Source organism: Phascolarctos cinereus, unplaced genomic scaffold, assembly GCF_003287225.1.
Source record: "Phascolarctos cinereus isolate Bilbo 61053 unplaced genomic scaffold, phaCin_HiC Scaffold_1;HRSCAF=81, whole genome shotgun sequence".
Taxonomy (NCBI): Eukaryota; Metazoa; Chordata; class Mammalia; order Diprotodontia; family Phascolarctidae; genus Phascolarctos; species Phascolarctos cinereus.
In genome coordinates this window covers 218,034,572-218,055,792 of record NW_027555514.1, presented here as the reverse complement: position 1 = coordinate 218,055,792, position 21,221 = coordinate 218,034,572, and the positions used below count along the sequence as shown (strand labels likewise).

The 21,221-nt window shown below is 38.8% G+C and overlaps 1 protein-coding gene across 1 annotated transcript in view; it reads left to right on the top strand.

Annotated features, from left to right (window-relative positions):
* Nucleotides 1-21,221, top strand: part of TESPA1 (thymocyte expressed, positive selection associated 1) — a 46,193-nt gene that overhangs the window by 9,206 nt on the left and 15,766 nt on the right. The window contains 5 exon segments of the mRNA XM_020979453.2: nt 6,759-6,841; nt 12,377-12,587; nt 13,732-13,774; nt 20,459-20,508; nt 21,112-21,165. Of these exon segments, the coding sequence (XP_020835112.2) occupies nt 12,425-12,587; nt 13,732-13,774; nt 20,459-20,508; nt 21,112-21,165 (310 nt within the window). The 5' untranslated portion in view covers nt 6,759-6,841; nt 12,377-12,424.

Below are 21,221 nucleotides of genomic sequence, written 5' to 3'. Positions count from 1 at the left end.
AGCACCAGTCCTACAGGCAGGAAGATGTGGGTTCAAATCCAACCTCAGATGCTTCATAGCCGTGTGACCCTGACAAGTCACTTCACCTCTGTTTGTCTCAGTTTCCTCATCTGTAAAATGAGAATGATTATAGAACCTACTTCCCAAGGTTGTTTTGAGGGCCAGATGAGACAGTGTTTGTAAGCTGTGCAGTACAATGCCTGGCCCAAAGTAAGCACTATGTAAATTTTAACTATTATTATTATTATTATTATTATTATTATTATTATTATTATAGAAGTCACCCTTGGTTTCCTTTGCCATCATCAAAATACAAACGTCATTTTCCTTCCAACAGATTCCTTCTTCCTAACCTACACACTTTTGTCAATGGGATCACCATTCTCCTCTCACTCTGATTTGAAATCTCAGAATGATCTCTAAATTCTCCATTTGTGTCACCGTTACTCCCATGCTGTTTTCCAAATCCTGTTCATTCTACCTCCAAAATATCTCTGCCATTAGACCTTCCATTCCAACCTGAATCATCCAGGTCCTCATTCAGGTCTTATCTACACTATCACACCAGACTCCTTACTGATCTCTTTGCTTCCAGACTCTTCCCCACTCCAATCTATCCTTTACAGAAGTAATATAATGCTAAAGCATGGTTCTAGTCTCCTTCTTCACCCATCAGAGACTTTTAGTGCTTATCCAGTGATGACTGATTGAATAAGGTCCAAACCCTTTGTTACTTAAGGATATCTACAAACTGTCATGTGAAGGATGAGCGATACAATGAAAAGCATTCCAGATTTAGCACAAAACCCGAGGTAGATTCTTGGTTCTATTGTTTACTTAGGTCAGTCACCTTTCCTCAACTATCAAATGAGGATGTTAGACTAGATGACCTCCAAAGTTCCATCCAGCTATGACCTTATAAGTCTAACCTCTTTTGGAAATTAGCTTCTCTTTCTCAGTCCTTGATTAGCACTTTGTACTTGTCTTCTGCCCTCATGTTCTATTTTATGGAATATTTATTTATGACCGTATCTTGTCCTTCTTATTAGAATGAGAGAACAGGGGCCAGGTATTATTATGCTGGGTGCCCAGCAGAGCATCTTGAGCATAATAGAAAACTTAACAAATACTTGTTGAACTAAACTGAAAAATTCTTGTTAAACATGCCATTATGTTTGGGACTCTGTTGTTTGTTATATGATAGAAATTCAGAGACCCAACCCATCTCTGCTTCCATGGAGAAAGCTGAAAGTGGCTATTCAAGCCAGAAAATTCATTCATACCTTCAACTGTTCAACAAATATTTATCAAGTGTTCATTATGTGCTGTGTCAAAAACAGCCAGAAAGGAATAATGCAGAATGTAATCCATAAAGGTTTTCTGTTCAGTGGCACACTGCCTTCTATTCAACACATCCAACAAATGTGTTAAGCATTTACTATGTATCCGACATCTTTCTAGTGTCATAATACGGTTAACCTACCTATCTAGATCACCATTCTACTCCCTATTCTGGAGCATCTCTTCCCAAAACAGAAACCAAGGGTAACTCCAATTTCCTAATACAGGTGTGGTACCAGATAAAATCTGATCTTGCCTCCATGTTATCATGTATCACTCTCTATAGGTATTATTACATGGGGGCTACTAGTAACCAGGCCAAAATTTGGTTCCAATTTACAGATTTTCTCACACCTGGTCCCAGTGTACAATACCCACTCTATTTCTGGTGGAAGAAGGGAAGCTAGGAGGCAGAAGTGAAGAGAAAACATCCCAGGCATGGGAGACAGCCAGCCAAAGGATACTGGCCTTTGCTAGTACAAAAGCAAGAAATCTAGAGAACAGGAAGCAGACCAGTGTAGCTGGATTATAGAGATCATGGAGAAGAAAAAGTGTAAGAAGACTGGAAAGGTATGGAGGGGCCAGGTTTTGAAGCTCTCTATGTGTCAGAGGAGTTTATATTTGATCCTGAAGCTAATAGGGAACCAATGGAATTTATTGGCTTGTTCAAGGCCACACAGTGAGTTAATAGTAGAGGTGCACTGTTTTTCCCACTGGATGAATTTCATTCCAATAGTTAAGGAATTCTTCCTTCTCAATGACTAGAATTCCCAATAACCCACATATAACTCTTTTAGGGTTCAGAGCACTTAATTCCATTATCTTATTTAAATCTCACAATATCCTTCTGAATTATTATTGTCCCCATTTTGTAGAAGAGGAAACTGAGGGCCAAAACAGTTAAGTGACTTATCTAAAGTTGTGTGGATGGTAGAACAGGGACTACAAGAGTTTAAGTTCATTCCCACTTAGCATCATGCAATATGGAGCGAGAATAAATCATCTCATTTACTCTCCAACCCATTTTAGAGATGGGGAAACAGAGGTCTTCTAACTCCAAATCTAGATCTTTTTTCTATCACACAGCACTATTTTTTGACAAATGTACACTCAAACAGCCATACAGATATCACATCTCCTAGCATATGGAGCCAACTATAGTTCATGTCAACAAGAAGAATCTGTATTGATCGCAATGGTGTCTGTTTCTCCTACATTACCCCCAGATCTCTGGCTTTAAGCCCTCCTGTGACCCCCACTGCAGCCCTGGTTGCTTCCCATCACTTTCCCCATCCATATTCTTCATGTTTCAAAGATTCTTGAAGACCCCTCCCCTCCTAACCAACTGTTTGGGATTTTAGAATCTCTTAAAGCTGAAGTTGAACACAGAGGGAAAGCATGTATTGTCTTTGATCTTTCATGGCTTTAGAGAGCATAAAAACTCTAAAATAGACTTGAAACTTGTTGACAAGTCACTCTTTAGCCCTTTCTATTCTAGTCTAGCCATCCCAACTTATTAGAAGCAAAGGAAGATGAGAAGTAAAAGGGGGAATCAGGAGAGAGAGAGAGAGAGAGGGAAAGAGAGAGAGAGAGAGAGAGAGAGAGAGAGAGAGAGAGAGAGAGAGAGAGAGAGAAATAGTCATGCTAGCCCCAAGAGTTTGTAGTCAAGCAATGCTCCCTGACCATTCTGTCCCATCTTTATCAACTTGAGTAGCCACAACACAGAACAACAAGTTATCTATGCATACCCCCTCCCCAGTCACCCTCAGTCTCACTCAGACCCATTTATGGACTATTGCTGAAATCACATCTATGCCTGCTCCTAAAGTAACGAATGAGAGAAATGCACAAAGAAGATTCAAAAAGAGCTAAATTTAAATTTGATGTCAAGAAAAACTTCGTTAACAATCTAAGCTGTCCAAAATGGGCTGTCTTTGGGTTGGAAGGGGTGGGTTCTTCTTCCTTGGAGATGTTCAGCAGAGACTAGGTGACTACTCCTTGAGTATATTATAATGGAGATTACTTTCATGTACAATTTGGACTAGAAGCCACTGAGTCTCTTTCAACCTCAGATTTGGTCATTCTGCGGAGTCTTGCAGTATAGAGGAGTCAAGAACCACAGAATCTCAAAGCTTGAAAAAATGCAATCCCTACCTGAGCAGAAATTTCCTCTACAATATCCCTGGAATCAATGTCCATCTTCTCCTGAAGACCTCAAGTGATGTGGAGACTCTTCAAACATCTCATTCCACTTGTGGAAAGTTCTAATTATTTAGAAGTTTCTCTTTTCATGGAGCTGAAATCTTTCTTTCTATGATATTCATTCACTGTTCCTCATTCTGCCCATTGAGACAAAGCAGGGCAAGTTTCTTCCATATGTACTGAAATATGTGAAGACTGTAGCTCATATCTCTTCCTAAGTCAGGAGTTCTTTAGCTGGAGGGCTGAGAACTTGGGTTTTTAAACATTTTAGTAATTGTATTTCAATATAATTGATTTCCTTTGCTATTGTTCACTTATTGCAGTTGTTTCTGACTCTTTGTAACCTCATTCAGGGTTTTTCTTGGCAAAAATAATGGAATGGTTTGTAGTTTCTTTCTCTAACTCATTTTACAGGTAAAGAAACTGAGACAAACAGGGTCACAGAGTAGTAAGTTATCTGAAGCCAGATTTGAACTTGGGAAGATGAGTCTTCCTGACTCCAGGCCTAGCACTATGCCACCTTGTTACCCCAATTGCCTTTGTAGTCCTTTGAATTTTATTTTATGCATTAAAAACTATGATTCTGAGAAGGACCTATAGGCTTCAACAGACCATGGCCAAAGAGGTCCACAGTACAAAAAAAAAGTTAAGAACCACTGAAAATCTAAGTCTCTTCTTTTCCAAGCTAAACACCCCCACTCCCACCTCAAAAGACAGAGTCTTGCTCCAAGAAGTTCAATGAAAACAAAGTGCTCCCTTATGAAGCTAGTGCTGAGGACAAGGTGGTTGCCTATGTCAAAGGCCATTGATATTCTGTCTGATTTTATCCGCATGAAATGGAGATATGTTCACCCACTGTATAATAAGTCTATGCAATGTGAGCTGTGGCCCACCTGGCTTCTTTCGTGTTGGTTGTTTGTTTGTTTTGTTTTTTGTTTTTAACTAAGGCGATGGGGTTAAGTGACTTGCACAGGGTCACACAGCTAGTGTCAAGTGTCTGAGGCAGGATTTGAACTCAGGTCCTCCTGATTCCAGGGCCAGTGCTCTATCCCTGCCAGCTAGCTGCCCCCTGGCTTCTCCTGTGTTTGTTGAGCCCATGGGATATAAAGCAATATCCTACTACTTGGGCTGCAGAATAAAGAATTAAAACATATCCCTGATGCTCAGAAAGCTAACTATTTAGCAGGGGAGTTAACTAATACAATGGGTATGTAGTCAATAGAAGGATGTGATTATAAAATTCTCCAATATAATATCAATTTTTGCTCAGTCATTTTAGTCATGTTTGACTCTTCATGATCCTATTTGGGGGTTTCTTGGCAGAGATACTGGAGTGGTTTGCCATTTCCTTCTCCAGCTCACTTTACAGGTGAGGAAACTGAGGCAAACAGGGTTATATGATTTGCCCAGGGTCACACAGCTAGTAAGTTTCTGAGGCCAGATTTGAACTCAAGACAATGAGTCTTCCTGACTTCAGGCCAAATACTGAGATTCACTGTGCCACTTAGCTGTTTGTAAATAGGAATAACTAATATTTATATAACATTTTAAGGTTGGCAATGTATTTTACAGATAGTATCTCATTTCATCCTCACAACAACCCTGGGAGGTAGGTGCTATTATTATTCACATTTTATGGATGAGGAAACTCAGGCAGGCAGAGAGGTTAAGACACTTGCCCAGGGTCACACAGCTAGTAAATATCTGAGGCTGGATTTTAATTCAGTTCTTTCCTGACTCCAGGCCCATACTCTATCCATTGGGCCACCTAGCTGTTTCTTAATTAAATTTGACCTAAAATTAATATGCTCACTCTAATAGAGGTACTTAAGCTTTCAGTTAATGGTAATTTTATTTTTCTTCTTAGAAATTAGAAAGACTTTGGGAGTGATCATTTATGTAGCTTGGATCTTTTCTTTTTTTCTTTTTTATTAATTTATTTTGATTTATCAACAATCACTTCCATATGCTTTTGAGTTTAAAATTTTTGTCCCCCTTCCTCCCCACCCGCCTCCCCAAGACGGCGTACAATCTGATATAGGCTATACACATACATTCTTATTAAACATATTTTCATATTAGTGGTGGTGTAAGTAAGAATTCGAACCAATAGGAGGAATCACCAGAAAGAGGAAACAAAACTCAATAGAATAAAGAAAAAAAAGATAGCAAATAGTATGCTTTGATCTACATTCAAATTCCAGAGTTCTTTCTTTGGATGTGGATAGCATTTTCCAACATGAGGCCTTTGGAGATGTATGTCTTAAATCCTTGTATTGCTAGGAAGGGTTAAGTTTATCAATATCAGTCATCGCACAACTTGGCTGTCATTGTGTACAATGTTCTTTTGGTTCTGCTCACTTCACTCAATATCAGACCATACAAGACTTTCCAGGTTTTTTTTGAAGTCAGCCTGCTCATCATTTCTTCTAGCACAATAGTATTCCATTACATTCATATACCACAACTTGTTCAGCCATTCCCCGATTGATGGGCATCCTCTCAATTTCCAATTCTTTGCCAACATAAATATTTTGTACATGTGGGTCCTTTTCCCATTTGTATGATATCTCTGGGAAACAGCCCGAGAAGTGCTATTCCTAGATCAAAGGGTATGCACATTTTTATAGCACTTTGGGCATAGTTCTTGGATCTCTTCTAAAAACTGTCCTAGGGAAGATCAAACCGAAGTCGTCTTTGTGTTTCAGTAAATGTCCCAGTAGCCAGCTCGGGGATTAAACATGAATCCATTGACCTAGAGCTACACTAAAAGTTGAGATCCCTCTTTTCAAAAATAGAAGCCACACTAAGGACTTTAATTCTGAGAGTTTGGGTTGGAAGTGTCTCTGGAATCTGGCTAATTCAATTCAAACATTTATGAAGCATCTGCCATCTGTAAATGCATTAATGCTATACCCTGGTTATCTAATCTTGGTCATCTTTGCTCCTCCTTTTTTTCCTCTCATCCTCTCCTCCTTCCTTCCAATAGCACCCCCTGCCCCAGCCCACCAACAATGAGGACAACCATGAAGGGAAAAGTGGTTTTTAAATGGCGTTCTGGAGGGAGGTGACAGAAGGAAAAACAGACAATCCTTTATCTTTTACTTGTCCCTGGCAGGAAAGAGGCCTTACAGAACAATGCACTGATTGTATGTACCTGGTCTCTGGCTGGGTTTAGCATAACTTGCTAGATAGAGCTCCTCCTCCTTCTCCAGGTGTCTCACTTCCAGGGACCAGCAACAAAGGGCCGAAAGCAGAAACCATCAAATGAATGAGTAAAGATGGCAAAAAGTGAATTGTAAGTGTTTACTGGGCAGTACTGCATGAGCAGAGGGAAAAAAGGCAAAACTATGGGAAGACAGAGCATGTTGATACATCTAGGAAGCCTTCCTGAACTGATCTTGATTGGTATCTGAGAGGAATGAGGGGGAAAGTGCCAAACAGGGAGGGAGGTGGTATTCTAAGCATAGGGACAGAAGGATGGATGAGATCTGATGGTTCATACTAAATAAAGCATGCAAATAAATCTGCAGGTCAAAATACATAATCCAGGAATCATCTCTACTTATCTGGAAAATGCATTAAAGGATTACTTTTTTTTTTTGGTTATCTGGTTTGCCTTATTGAGTTTTAGAATCTAAAGCTGTAAGAGACCTGGGAGATCATCTGGCCCATTCTCCCCTTCCCTCTCATTTTATAGATGAGGAAAACAAGGATCAGAGATATGAAGGGATTTGCCCAAAGTCACACAGCGAGTAAGTACCAGAGGCAAGATTCAAACCCAGATCTTCTGACTCAAAATTCTATACACATTATACTAATATACTAAACTATGCTCCCTTCTTATATATGAATTCAGAGGCTGATATGCCAAGGAGGAAAGTCTTGGAATCCCTATATCTATACTGAGGGTGAAGGAGTGGGCAGGAGAGTGGGAAGAGTGAAAGTTGATAAGATATTAAGTATCAGTTGCAGAAATTCCTCTCTTATTAACCTCCTCTCTATAAAACAAAGGCCCTTAATCTCTTTGTGCCACAGACCCCTTTGGCAGTCTGAAGAAGCCTATGGACTCTTGGAATCTTGTTTTTAAATGCTTAAAATTAAATATATATGATTAGGAAGGAAATCAATTATAATTGAAATGCGAGGTAGTTAAGAACTCTTTCTATAGAGGGCTGAAAAACTCTAGCGTCTTCTACCTCCTGTCTCTGATGCTAGAGAATTGTTCTGTCAGATACTTCTCCCAGGAAAAACAAAACAAATAAACAAACATAAAAGCTTCTGCAACCACAAAAAGTAGATGTAAAGGACTTCTTGGGGATGATGTATGGCATGCAAACATGCAACCTGACAGTGTTCACAGAGTTCATAGCCAGATACTTAAACCAAAACTTGTGATTAAGATGTTTCAAACACTTAGAAGTCTAAACCAGATTAAGATGCAACTTGGCAAATATTTAACAAAATAAAGAAAAATAGAATAGAACATGGATATTGTTAATATGTTCTTTCCTTAGTCAATAAATGGCTGGTTGAAATAATTTTGATCCTGGGCAAGTCACTTAACCCTATTTACCTCCATTTTCTCTTCTGCAAAATGAGCTGGAGTAGGAAATGGTGAACCACTCCAGTACCTCTGCCAAGAAAATCTCAAATGGGATCACAAAGAGTTGGACACTACTGTACAACGGCAATGGCTTCATTTCTATTTGGGTTTGACCATTGTAGTGTAGCCTTCTCTAAAATGCCATGAGCAGATGATTCCAGAATGTTGCTGTGAATTAAGTGATCTGCTTCAGGCTCCCCAGGCTTCTAGCACCCAGGCAATTCTTCCCCTGGAAGACCAACACAAAAGGAAAGGGAAAGGACTGAGATCTTTGGGATTTGCAATGGAAACTTTCTTTTCCTCTGGTAATGAAGAAAGACGAGGTTCAAATATTAGTTTTGAGAAGTTTGATGGGAGTGGTCCTCAATTTAGCTATGTAGTTTGTGCAGCACCATGGATACCTCTGCCTGAAGACCAGGGCAGCCTTCTAGTGCCACCTTCTCCCTTTAAACTAGGTCTGGCTTGTTTCCACTCCCACAAGGCTTTGCTCTCAGCTGCTCTTGTGAAATATCTGATAAAGAAAAGCTAATCTGTGCTGTTCAATCTTTTTATCAAGGACTTAGATGAAGGCATAAAGACCATGCTTTTCAAATTTGCAGAGTACATGAAACTACAGGAGATTGTTAACACATTCAGTGATAGAGTCAGGATTCAAAAATATGCTGACAGACAGAAACCATGGGTGGAACTTAATAAGATGGAACTTAATAGTGAGAAATGGAAGATCTCACAGATGGGTTCAAATACAAGATGGGGGAAACAAGACTCCATGATATGGTCATTCATGCAGACAGATCCTGGAGAATTCCATGAACTGCCTGCTCAGGATGGGTCATTAGTGTGTGACACTATAGCCAAAAGTACCCATTCACTCTTAGGCTTCGTTATCTGGAGTATTGGATCCAGTTCTGAATATATCACAGCTTAGGAAGAATGTTGACAAGCTGGATCCAGCATATGAGAGGAGCAGCTTTGTACAAGAATGGTAGAGGGCATTGGACTAAGATTCAACAGGATTAAATTTGAACCCTAGTTCTTCCACTAAACAATGTATGGCCTTGGTTAAGATGCAAAATATCCCCATGTCTCCATTTTGTCATCTCTTAGATAAAAAATTTGGACTAGATTGTCAGAAGTGATGGTTGGAGTGATAGGCTTGGACTTAGACAGACCTGGGTTCACAATCTGTCTTGGATAACCATTATTTATGTGACAAAAAATTAACCTCTCATAGCTTCTGTCATTTATAAAATGAGAAGGTTGGACCTCATGGCTTCTAATGTCTCTTCTAGCTCTAAATGTTTGATCCTATCATCTTAGAGTTCCCAACCAATTCTTATCGTTTATGAAGCTGTGTCCAAGAGCAAGGGGGTTGGTGAAGTGACAGGATGATGAGAGCTACACAGAGATCTGTTAAGGAAACTGAAAATGTTTAACCTGGAGAAGGGACCTTCGAGGCATGAGATATTTAATATTCAAAGGCCTGTCACGTGGAAGAGAGAATATACTTGTTCTACTTGCTCTACATGGCAACAAAACTGGAACTAATGGGTAGAATTTGCCAAGAAGAAATATAAAGAAAATATTCTGAACAATTAGAGCTTTCCACAAGCAGAAAGGGCTGCCCCAAGGGACAGTAGGTTTCCCATCACCAGGTTATGACAGAGCAATGATCTACATGGAGCAATCAGGAGATCAAAGATGTAAGGCCTTGAGACATAGATATCCATGGGGCAAGCTCTCTCCCTTGAGCAGTTTACTTTCACCATAGGAGAATCACACATTCACATGCATGCATGCACTCTCTCATACACATACAATGACCTCTGTGCCCCTGCCTGGCCTTATGATCTTTAGCCAATGCTCACTACGAGGTAGAGCAATTATCCCCCATGTTATTATGGCCTCCACTTGAAGGCCTGATGGAGGTAAGAATTATATTACTCTCTCTCAGCACAACTGTATCTATACTCTGTATTTTGTATCTTGTAGTCTCTTCTTTGCAACTACCTCTAGCCCAAATATTCTTGCTTGGAATAACAGTCCTGCCCAGAATTCAAAGTCTTCCAGCAGAGTTTTGATGGCCACTTGTCAGGATATCTAAAGGATGGTTTTTGGTGTTAAGACTAGATGGACTAAGGGGAGACAGTATTATACAGTGGAGGAAATGCCGTATTTAGAGAGAGAAGACCTGGTTTCAAGTCCTATCTCTGTCATTTATACGCTATGTAACCTTGGGCAAGTCACAAGCTCTCTGTTTCAGTTTCTTCATCTGTAAAACGAAGGTATTGGACTGGGTGATCTCGAATGTCCTTTTCATTGCTAAACTGATAATTCCATGGCTAAATCCATGGTTCTTAAACCATGTGAACTTACAAGGGCACTGAGGGATATTTTAAATTTTCAAGTTTTGATCTAGCTACTTAATAAATAGAACCGTTAGGTATTTCTTTTGTTCCAAGAACACCATGAAGAAATTACAGAGACACTAGGGCACTGTGGATGGAGAAAGTTTGGGAAACTTCTACTTCCTAGTGGCTCATCCCATTCACCCCCCACCCCCCACTTCAGGTTGCAACTACTCAATCCAAGGCCATTGAGATCCAATCCCCCTCCAGAAGTAGTAAGGGAATTGGGGTAAAAAAAGGAGACCAATGTTAACTTCTAATTTAAGATTTTATGATTCTATCCTAAGATGTTGTCTGACAGTTAGATAAAGTGTTATTTTTCTGAGAGTCTTTTCCTTTCACGCCTGGAGAGCACCTGATTGTTGCTCTGGTACTCACATTACCTCATTTGGTCCTCACAATAACACTGTGAGGTAGACATGAGACTCATTATTATTCCCATTCTTCAGAGTAGAGAACTGAGGCATAGAGTCCAAGTGATGGAAACCAGGACTAAAACCCAGGTCTCTTGACTTTTAGTCTGACACTCTCTTTACTACATCCCTACTATATTAAAAGATCTTAAAAAACTCTCAAAATGATGAATTTTAATGGGGAGATTTCAGGTTTTGTGAAAAGGAATTCTGTAGTTCAAGGAATACCCTTTCAGGGCCCTTCAAATTTTCTCATGTAAGCCATCACACGCTCAAAAGGCTGACTCTTGAATTTACATTTTTCTTTTGGAGGAGAGAGCAGGGAGGTACATGGCGAAAAGAAGTGTCCAGACTTATGATTTGATCAATGCAAGGAACTCCCCTCATGGAAATTCCTTCCATTGATACAGATCAATTATTTGTCAGCAATGTAAAATCTCCCAGAATACTAAAAGGTTTTGACCAGCCCAAGATCTCATAGCAGGGGTCTTTCAGAGTTAAGACTTGAACTTAAATCTTCCTGACCCCAAAGGCTGGCTCTATATCCACTGTTTCTATATTTCCACTTTTAAAAGGAGAATGTATCTTAGAGTGTGAATCAGAAGACTTGTTTTATAGTTGCAGCTCTGCCATTAACTAGCTGAGTGACTATGGGCAAGCTGTAGAATCTAAAACTCATGGAATACCAGAGCTAGAAGGGCCCTTAGAGACTCCCTAGTCCAGACTCTTCATTTTATAGCTGAAGCTGAAGTCACTGAATCTCTCTGAGAAGGCTTTTTTTTTACTTAAAAAAAACAGTGATAATAACTGCCTCTTTTACATCAGAGAATTATCATAAAAATTCAGTGAAACATTGTGCATTACACTATTTGAAAACCATAAGATCTGATATAAATATAAGGCCAGACTATATCATAATTCTCATAACCATCATCTTTTTTTTTTTTTGCTTTTTAGGCAATTGGGGTTAAGTGACTTGCCCAGGGTCACACACCTAATAAGTGTCAAGTGTTTGGTCTGAGGCTGGATTTGAACTCAGGTCCTCTTGACTTCAAGGCCGGTGCTCTATATACTGTGCCACCTAGCTGCCCCCAGCCATCGTCATTTTCTTCATCATTTTTATTTTGTCATCATTATCCATAATCAAAGAACAATAAATGGTTGAAAATTGTAACAACAGAGATGTTTAGACAAAATTCACATCAAAGAGATTGTAGAAAGAAAAATTGGTCTCCTTTTTTTACCCTAATTCCCTTACTTCTTCTGGAGGAGGATTGGATCTCAATGGCCTTGGATTGAGTAGTTGCAACCTGAAGTGGGGGGTGGGGGGTGTGAATGGGATGAGCCACTAGGAAGTAGAGGTTTCTTAGTTGGTCAGATGGATGTCACTGTGGCTCCTTTTACAGGTCAGTCTCGCTATAGTTGTGGAATGCTCTGAAGTCCCAGTGTAAGCCATGGAAGGCTCTGTGCTCAGCCCCACATCCTGGGAAAAGCGGCGGGCATGGCTGCAGAAGACCCACAACTGGCAGACGCAGATCCTAGAGGAGGAGGCAGCAGCTGCCTTGCAAGATGTTCCAGACCCTGAGCCTCCCAATCTGGATGATGTCTTCTTGGAAGGTGAGGAGAAGTTAGGCATCCAGAAGGACTTGAGGCCATCAGAGTGGGCTTCTCTGGGGAAATAATGCTAGCATAGCTGGGCAGCGTGTAGACTTAGGAGAGCCTCATTTTGACCACTTTCAGAAGGTTAAGAAGATTTGAGGCATTGGGCAGAAGACTGAGGGTACTTTGCCTATAAAAGATGGTGAAAAGAAGTGTTGGTGAATGAATGAATGTGGTTGTGTGGTTGTGGTATGGTCTTCATTCTCAAAGAGGACCGTGACATCAGGGAGATGATGACATGACTTGCAATTGACTTTGATTTGAGTGAGGGAGTGCCGTGCAAAGTCACCAGCCTCACTTTCTCCTCCAGAGCGACTTGAGTCCAGTGGCCAGATGTCTATCAGGATGACTGGAGATGGCCCAGGATACAGTGGGAGATCTTGGCCCTTTTAAAGGTCTAAGGTCTTTTCAAGTTCTCACTTTGAGTAAGGCAACACCCAATCAGTGAATAGGCCTCTTTAAGAGGTGAGTCAAAGGATGGCCCCTTTAATAAAAAAAAAAATCAAACTAGGAGAGGAAGACCTTCAGGGTTGCTTGGCCAAAAGAGAAGCAGTTACTCTTTACATTCACTATGAGAACGAATGAATGAATGAATGAGAAGCAGGGAATCAGTCTTAAGGAATCTGACAATGCGGTGGCATTAGTAGGATACCAAAATATGAGAACTCAGCCCCAAGAGTATATAGTGTCCTGGAACTAATCTGATTTATTGTAACATACCATGGAAAAAACATTGTACTGGGAGTGAGGGGACCTAGCATTCTTGTTTTGTCTCAATGATAGAATTTCTGTGTGACTTGGGCAAGTCTTCCTATTTCTATTTCTTTGGGGATAAACACTGCCCTGTTTCCCAAGGCAGTCATTAACTTTCATTGAGGAGGTCATCCAACCTAAGCAAGGGAGGTCGTATTTTTATTACACTCAATCTTAGGAAGAAAAGACAAGCCTAAGTAGTAAGAGTGCCATATCACTGAGACTGAATTGAGTGACTGTTGGTAATGAGGTAGGTAGAAGAAGGTAGGAAGTGGGGAGAGGAAAAAAGTGACACCTTGGTTCAAGTTTCCTTTGATTCTCTTGCTGACTTAATTTCTGATTTCTTTAGAGAGCCCCACAAATAAAATTGAAGACTGGCTTCAGGATTGTGGGTAAGTGCAGAACTATGACTTGTGTGAAGCAAGCCAAAGTGGGAGAAAGCTGAGTTCCCTGACTCCTAAGCTAAATTTTCACTCTCTGGATTTGGGAAGAGATTATAGGAAAGTGTTTAAGATTGTGAGTGTCTATCTTACTTTTATTGCTAGAGCTTAGGGTTAGGACTAATGGATGGGCCTAAAGCTTTACAGGTTAAGATATAAGTAAGGATTTGAGTTTGGGATTGGGATGTATGTTGGGAGTAGGGATTAGAGTTGGGACTATGAACTAAAGTTAAGAGCTATGGCTGAGTGGCCCTAACTTGGGATTCACAGATTTCTTTTTTATTTGTTCTGGGGCCTTAAGGGATAAAATAAGGAAAGGGGAGACAAAGAGCTGGGTACTTTTTCCTAAAGGATAATTCATATGAGGATCGAACTGAATGCGAAACTAAGAATTAGATGTCAGAGAAGACTTTTTTTCCCCCCTAGAAATAGTAATGCTAGGAGTAGAACTAGGTCAGGTGCTCAAGCTAACTTTTTGAAATCTTAGACACAGTAGCAGACACAGACATAGAAATAAATATTGACATAGACATAGACAAACACAGATGAAGTGGTAGACATAGACATAGATATGGGCATAAGCATAGGCATAGAACTGGAACATCTTTTTGGCATCTTCTTCCATGGCATAGTAGAGAGAAAATTGGATTTGGAAGCAGACAAGCTGGTTTTTGTTCTACCTTGAGCATTTTCCTTCTCTGAGTTTTAGTTTCCTCTTCTGCATAATGAATAGGTTGACTAATCTGCTATATAAACTCACTTCCAACTCTAAATCTCATAATCTTAAATAACTATAAATTAGGTTGTGGTTCATGTTTTTTCTTTGTTGCAAGAAAGGTTTCTATTATGGGCAGGATATATCAAGAAATGATTGTCATAAAAGACAAAAGTATTAATAAAATAGACAAATGAAAATGAAAAATAAAGCACAGAAGAGAAGCTGTGTTTTATTAAGGTCAAACTGATGGACTGGATGCTGTAATCAAGCTTCATTTAAGAGTACAAAGTATACACATTCTGGAATCACTTTTTTATAACTCACCCCAGGACACAGAAAGGTAGATGAGACCTTGGAGACAGTGCCAGACCCAGAGTCAAGAAAACTTGAGTCTAAATCCAGCTTCAGACAGTTACTAGCTGTGTGATCCTGGACAAGTCACTTAACCTGAAGGAAATGACCAATCACTCCAGTATCCTTGCCAAGAAAACCCCAAATGGGGTCATGAAAAGTCAGACATCACTGAAACGACCAAACAATAACAACAACAACAATGACAACAACCAGGAAACATTCTCATGCTTGTGATTAACCTTAATCCAAATATTCTGCTTGTTGGTTTATGAGAGCCAGTTGAGACAGGAGACATGAAATCAAATCCCAGTTCTGATGATGTGTCTATAGGCAAGTTATTTCACTCGTGTACATCACATTTCCCACATTTGTAAAATGGGACTAATAACATTTGTCCTGCATATTTAGAGGACTTTTATGATTTAGAATTAGAAGGCAAAGTAACTGTATTGAGTAAAGTATTTTATAAGTCATGAAGTCCTATGAACATATAAATTATGTAGAAAATACTTCAAAATAAAATAATGTATTGGTTAGAACAAATAAGATGGGAAGCTACGGCATGATTAATTTAAAACAGTAACCAAAGGTTATTTCTGGACCGATTTTAGAATAGAACCCACAGGGGCAGCTAGGTGGCACAGTGGAGCATAGGACTGACCTAGAGTCAGGAGGACTTGAGTTTAAATCCAGCTTCAGAAACTTACTAGCTGTGTTACCCTGGACAAGTCACTTAACTCCAATTGCCTCAACAACAACAAAAAATAATGATGGAACCTATGGTATTCCTACAGTGTAATCTATTATTATTTAGCTGGGGCTGATTTCAAAATCTTATGCCATTCATTGAGCACTTGCAGCAGTAGAATTTTGGGAATAGGAGATTAAAGGATTATGTCAGGATTGCTTTGAAGAAATAAGAAGCACACCATCACTCCCACTCTCTTAGATTTAAAATTAGCCATGGGTAATCAACAATGCAGATACTGAGAGCTGACTTTCTTTGCTAGTGTCCATATTTTCTCTCCATGTTCCTTTGTCTTTTCAATCGAACCCACCAAATTCTTGTGTCAACATAAGAATACTGAAGTCCTACTGGATATAGAGTCAGAAGACCTGGTTTCAACCATGCTCCTTTGTCTTTTCAATTGAACCCAAGAAATTCTCATGTCCACGTAAGAACATTGAAGTCCTACTGGATTTGAAGCCAGAAGACCTGGGTTTGAACGTTGACTGTGTTACTTCATAGAATCACAGTCTCAGAATTAGAGGAGACCCCTGAGGCCATCCATTCTACCTGTGCCTGACTTACAATCCCCTGTATAACAAAACCAACAACAGAAAAAGCTTATCTAGCTTTTGCTTGAATATTTCTAGTGAGAGTGACCCAATAGTGCCCTGACATAGCCCATTCCACTTTTAGGTATCTCTAACAATTAGAAACTTCCTCCTACATCTGCTCCTTTGCATCTTCCATCCACTTCTCTTAGTTTTGCCCTCTGACCCTGAGCAGAATAAGTCTGATTCCAAAAGATAGAGCGTGGAATGTTTGAAGATAGCTATTGTGCCTTCTCCAGGCTAAATGTTCCTGGTTCTTTACACAAACATTAAGAATTTGAAACCATTTGCTAACCTCATTGCTCTCCTGTGGAATCTCTCCAACTTATCAATGTTCTTCCTAAAATGTGGCACAAGAATTGAACTGACCAGGGAAGAGTATGGTAGGAGTACTACCTCCCTCATTCTGAATACTGTGGTACTCTTAATGTAGCCAAATATTAGATTAGGTTAAGTTGGGGGGTTTGGGAGTTTTGGGGAGATTTTTTTGGCCTGCTATATCTCAGTGTTGACTGATTTTGAGGTTTTTAGTATGCTAAAAGTTTCGATTACCTTTCAGATGAATTGTTATCTAATCACACCTCCCCCATATTCTGTTTGTATAATTGCTTATTTTTATTTATTCTATTACATTTAATCTCATTAGATTCAGCTCAAAATTCTAGCCTATCTTTTCTCACACCAACTCTGTAATTTGATATGATAGCTGCCTGTTCCAATAGTCATCATTCACAAATTTTATAAGTGTGCTATCCAGGCCTTCATCTATAATGTTGGTAAAAAATGTTAGATGGAAAAATAAACAAGGACAAATCCTCATGCTACTCTGTGACAGACCTTCTTCTATTATGACTTCAACTCATTACTAACCATTCTTTGGAGTCAGTCATCTTATTTTTTTAATTTTCTTTTTTTTTTTTATTTTGAGCTCTTAATTCTCTCCCTACATCCACCCTCTTCCCCACCCACTGAGAAGGCAAGTAATCCAAAACCCATTATACATGTCGTGCGAAACATAATTTCAAATTATGCATGAGGCCAAAAAAGAGCAAGAAAGTGGAGAAAAAATGCTCCAAGTTGCACTTAGAGTTCACACAGAGAGTTCTCAGGACTAATGGCATTTTGCTTTGAGTCTTTTGGAATTATTGTGGATTACATTACAATATTGCTCTTATTGTACGATGTTCTCTTGGTTTTGCTCACTTTACTTTGCATCAGGTTATATAAGTCTTCCTAAGTTTTGAAACCATCCCCTTCATTCTTTGTTTTTTTCATCCCCTTCATTATTTCTTACAAAACAATAGTATTCCATCACAATCATATTCCTCAACTTGTTCAGCCATTCCCCAATTGATGAGCATCCCTTCAATTTCCAATTCTTTGCCACCACAAAAAGAGCTGCTATAAATATTTTTGTACACGTGGATCCTTTTCATTTTCCTTTGATCTGTTTGTGATACAGACCTAGTAGTGGTATTGATAAGTCAAAGGATATGCACAGTTTGATAGTCCCTGGGCATAGTTCCAAATTATTCTCCAAATGGTTAGAGCAATTTAAAATTCCACCAATAGTGTATTTAATGTACCTACTTTCCCACATTGCTCCAGTATTTGTCATTTTCCATTTCTGTCACATTAGTTATGCTGATAAATGTGAGATGGTACTTCAGGTTTGTTTTAATTTTCATTTCTCTAATTGTTAGTGAGTTTAGAGTTTTTTTCATGACTATTGTTAGCCTTTCTTCCTTCCTCTGAAAACTGCCTGTTCACATCTTTTGATAATTTATTGAGTGGAGAATGTTTCTTATTTTCCTAAATTTAACTCAGTTCCCTATATATTTGAGAAATGAGACCTTTATCAAAGAAGCTTACTGTAAATGTTTTTCCTAGTTTCCTCCTTTCTAATTTTGACTATTTTGGTTTTATTTGCATAAAAGTTTTAAAATTTCATGTAATCAAAATTATCTATTTTATCTACTGTAATTGTCTCTATCTCTTGTTTGCTCATAAACTCTTCCCTTATCTGTATATCTGACAGACAATTTTTTTTCATGTAGAGCCAATCATTCAACTAGTTTTAAAACCACTATAGCTCACTCTCTTGTCCTCAAGGAAGTAGGAGTTGTTGTCAAATGCTTTATGCATATCTAGTTAATCTATATCTTTACTTCCCCTTAATCTTCCTGTAAACCTGTTGCAAAAGGAAATGAGGTTGGTTCTGTGTGACCATGAAGCTATGCTGGATCACTGAGTTCACTACTTCTACATTTTCTAGGACTGCTTCATAACCATACCTTTAATGTTACTTTTTGAATTTTTCCCCAGTGATCAGTCAAGATTCTACTCCCATTCCTTAGTACTCATGTGGCCTTACAATAGTCACTTACATTCTATAAATCTCGGTTTCCTCATTTGTAAAATTAAAGGAATAGACAAGATGATGTCTACAATCCTTTCCAATTCAAAATCCTATGCTCTTATGTACTGTATATCCAGACATTTACTAGACGTGATGGGGGATATAAAGAAGCCTCATTCAACAAAGCCAATTCAACAAACACTGATTTAGTACCCATTATGAGCAAAGTATGTAAAACAACAAATATAGACATATATTAGCACAAAGTATATACATGAGATTTTTACATAGGGGAAATTCCCTTTTAACTAAAAAAGAAATAACCCCCATGTAGTAAACAATATAAAGTTATAAGTAACACAGGGTAGGAGCCATACCACTTTGCACAATGCCCAGCAGTACCCCGCATAAAAAAGCACTGTCTGGCTATAGGATGGAGATAATGTTGTGCATTTATATTGTTCCATGAAGAAGAGAGAAAATAGAAGTAGGGAAACCAACTAACAGAAGGTTATAGTACTATGTTATGTTATATTATGTCATGTCATGTCATGTCATATCATATCACATCATATAATATCTTATATCATATAATATATTATAACAATATTATATTATAACTCTATATAACTATATGTAACTATATATATAACTATAACTATATATAACTATATACATACATATAACTACATATAACTACATATAACTCTCTCTCTATATATATATATACATACATATAACTACATATAACTACATATAACTCTCTCTCTCTCTCTCTCTCTCTCTATATATATATATATATATATAATGATAGTCTATGAAGAGTCAACTCAGTGGGAATATGAAGCAAACCCTCTTGGACCTTCCTTGAACAACATGGGAAGCCTGACATCAGTCAATTAAGAAACATTTATTAAGTACTTACTATGTGCCCAAAAATATGCTAAGTGCAAAAAAGGCAAAAACAGGCAATGTCCTCAAAAAGCTTACATTCTAATTAGGAAAAATATACCAGATATAAACAGAATAAATAGAAAGTAATCTTGTAGAAGATGAGATGTGAATTAATTCATGAGGAAAACCAACAAAACTAAGAAGTAGAAGTGAGAAAGGAGAGCATTACAGCCATGGGTGATGGCCAACAGAAAGGCATGTAGAGGGAAAATTGAGTGTCATATGCTACAAATAGCAAGAAAGCCAGTGAAGCTGGATCCCAGAGTTTATGGGAGTAAAATAAAAACAAAAACAGAAACTTGGAAAGACACAAAGGACCTGGGAAACAGTACAGAGACATCGATTTTATTTTATTTTTTTGAGTAGGGTATGATATGGTCAAACTGATACTTTAGGAAAATCACTTTGGCAGATGAATGGAGGGTAGATTGGAATGGAGAAGACTTAGAAAGGTCTGAATCAGGGAGGTGGCTGTGTAAGTGAAGGAAAGGGGACATATAATGAGAGAGATTGTGAAAGTTGAAATGACAACATATAGCAACAGATTAGATGCATGGGGTGAGAGAGAAGTCAGAGATAATTCTGCAGCTGTGAGCCTGGGTAATTGAGAAGATGGTGGTATTGTGGACAGCAATAGGGAAGCTGGGGAGAAGAGAGATTACTGGGAAAAATGAATTCTATTTTGGGCATTTTGCTTTTGAGCTGCCTGTGAGGCATCCAGTTGGAGATGTCCAAAAGATAGTTGGTGATGTGAGTGCTCAGGAGAGAGACTAGAGCTAGGTCTATACAGCTAGGGATCATCTGCATAGAGATGCTAATTAACCTGGGAGAAACATGAGCAGCCATCTAATTTCCAGGAAAATTCTATTATCTTTATGGTAAAGCAGCACAAACTTAGTTTTCTGTATTTCAGATCCTCCGAGGAAGGGTTTCCTGAAGAGCCCGGCCTGTCCATCCATGGTGGTGAGTGCTGAATCTATTCCCTCCCTCATTCTCTTTCCTGGACTGTGGATTGTATCTATTTTTTTAACTATACATTTTCTTGCAAATATATGCCATTGATCCCTGGAAGCTCAGGTAAGGGATTATTGATGGTTCACAGAATGGATCAGTTGGGTTTTCTCCATGTACAGATAGCTCACTTTCTAAATGACAGCACAATGTATTTTTGTCTATATTACCACTCAGTCAATAAATATTTATTAAGCACTTATTATGTGTCAGGCACTGGCTAAGCATTGAGGATACAAAGAAAGGCAAAAGATATGTGACTGTGTAACTGATTGTATGGGGGTAGGGGAGGGAGTAGGGAAAAGGGAATTTTAGTTACATGTGACTATGTGTGCAGTTGTGTATATTTAAACATGAATGTATATAGACATGTGTTTCATTTGTGTGTACAAGTGTGCATACTTACTCATGAGTTTGTATGGAGTTTTGTGTATCACGATTTTGTATACATGTATGTGTGACTGTATACATGTATGCCCCCTCCTGCTTTCCTATCTCTTGGGAAAGCAAGTCTCCTTTAACTGAGATCTTCTTGGTTTCTTGTTTATGTCTAAGGATATCCCAGCCATGAAGCCAGCTTTGATGATGACCTGACCTTGGGAGCAGAGGGTAAGAGCTAAAAGGTCCAGGGTGGGGTCTGAGGGAATTATCAAGAGCAGAGGCTT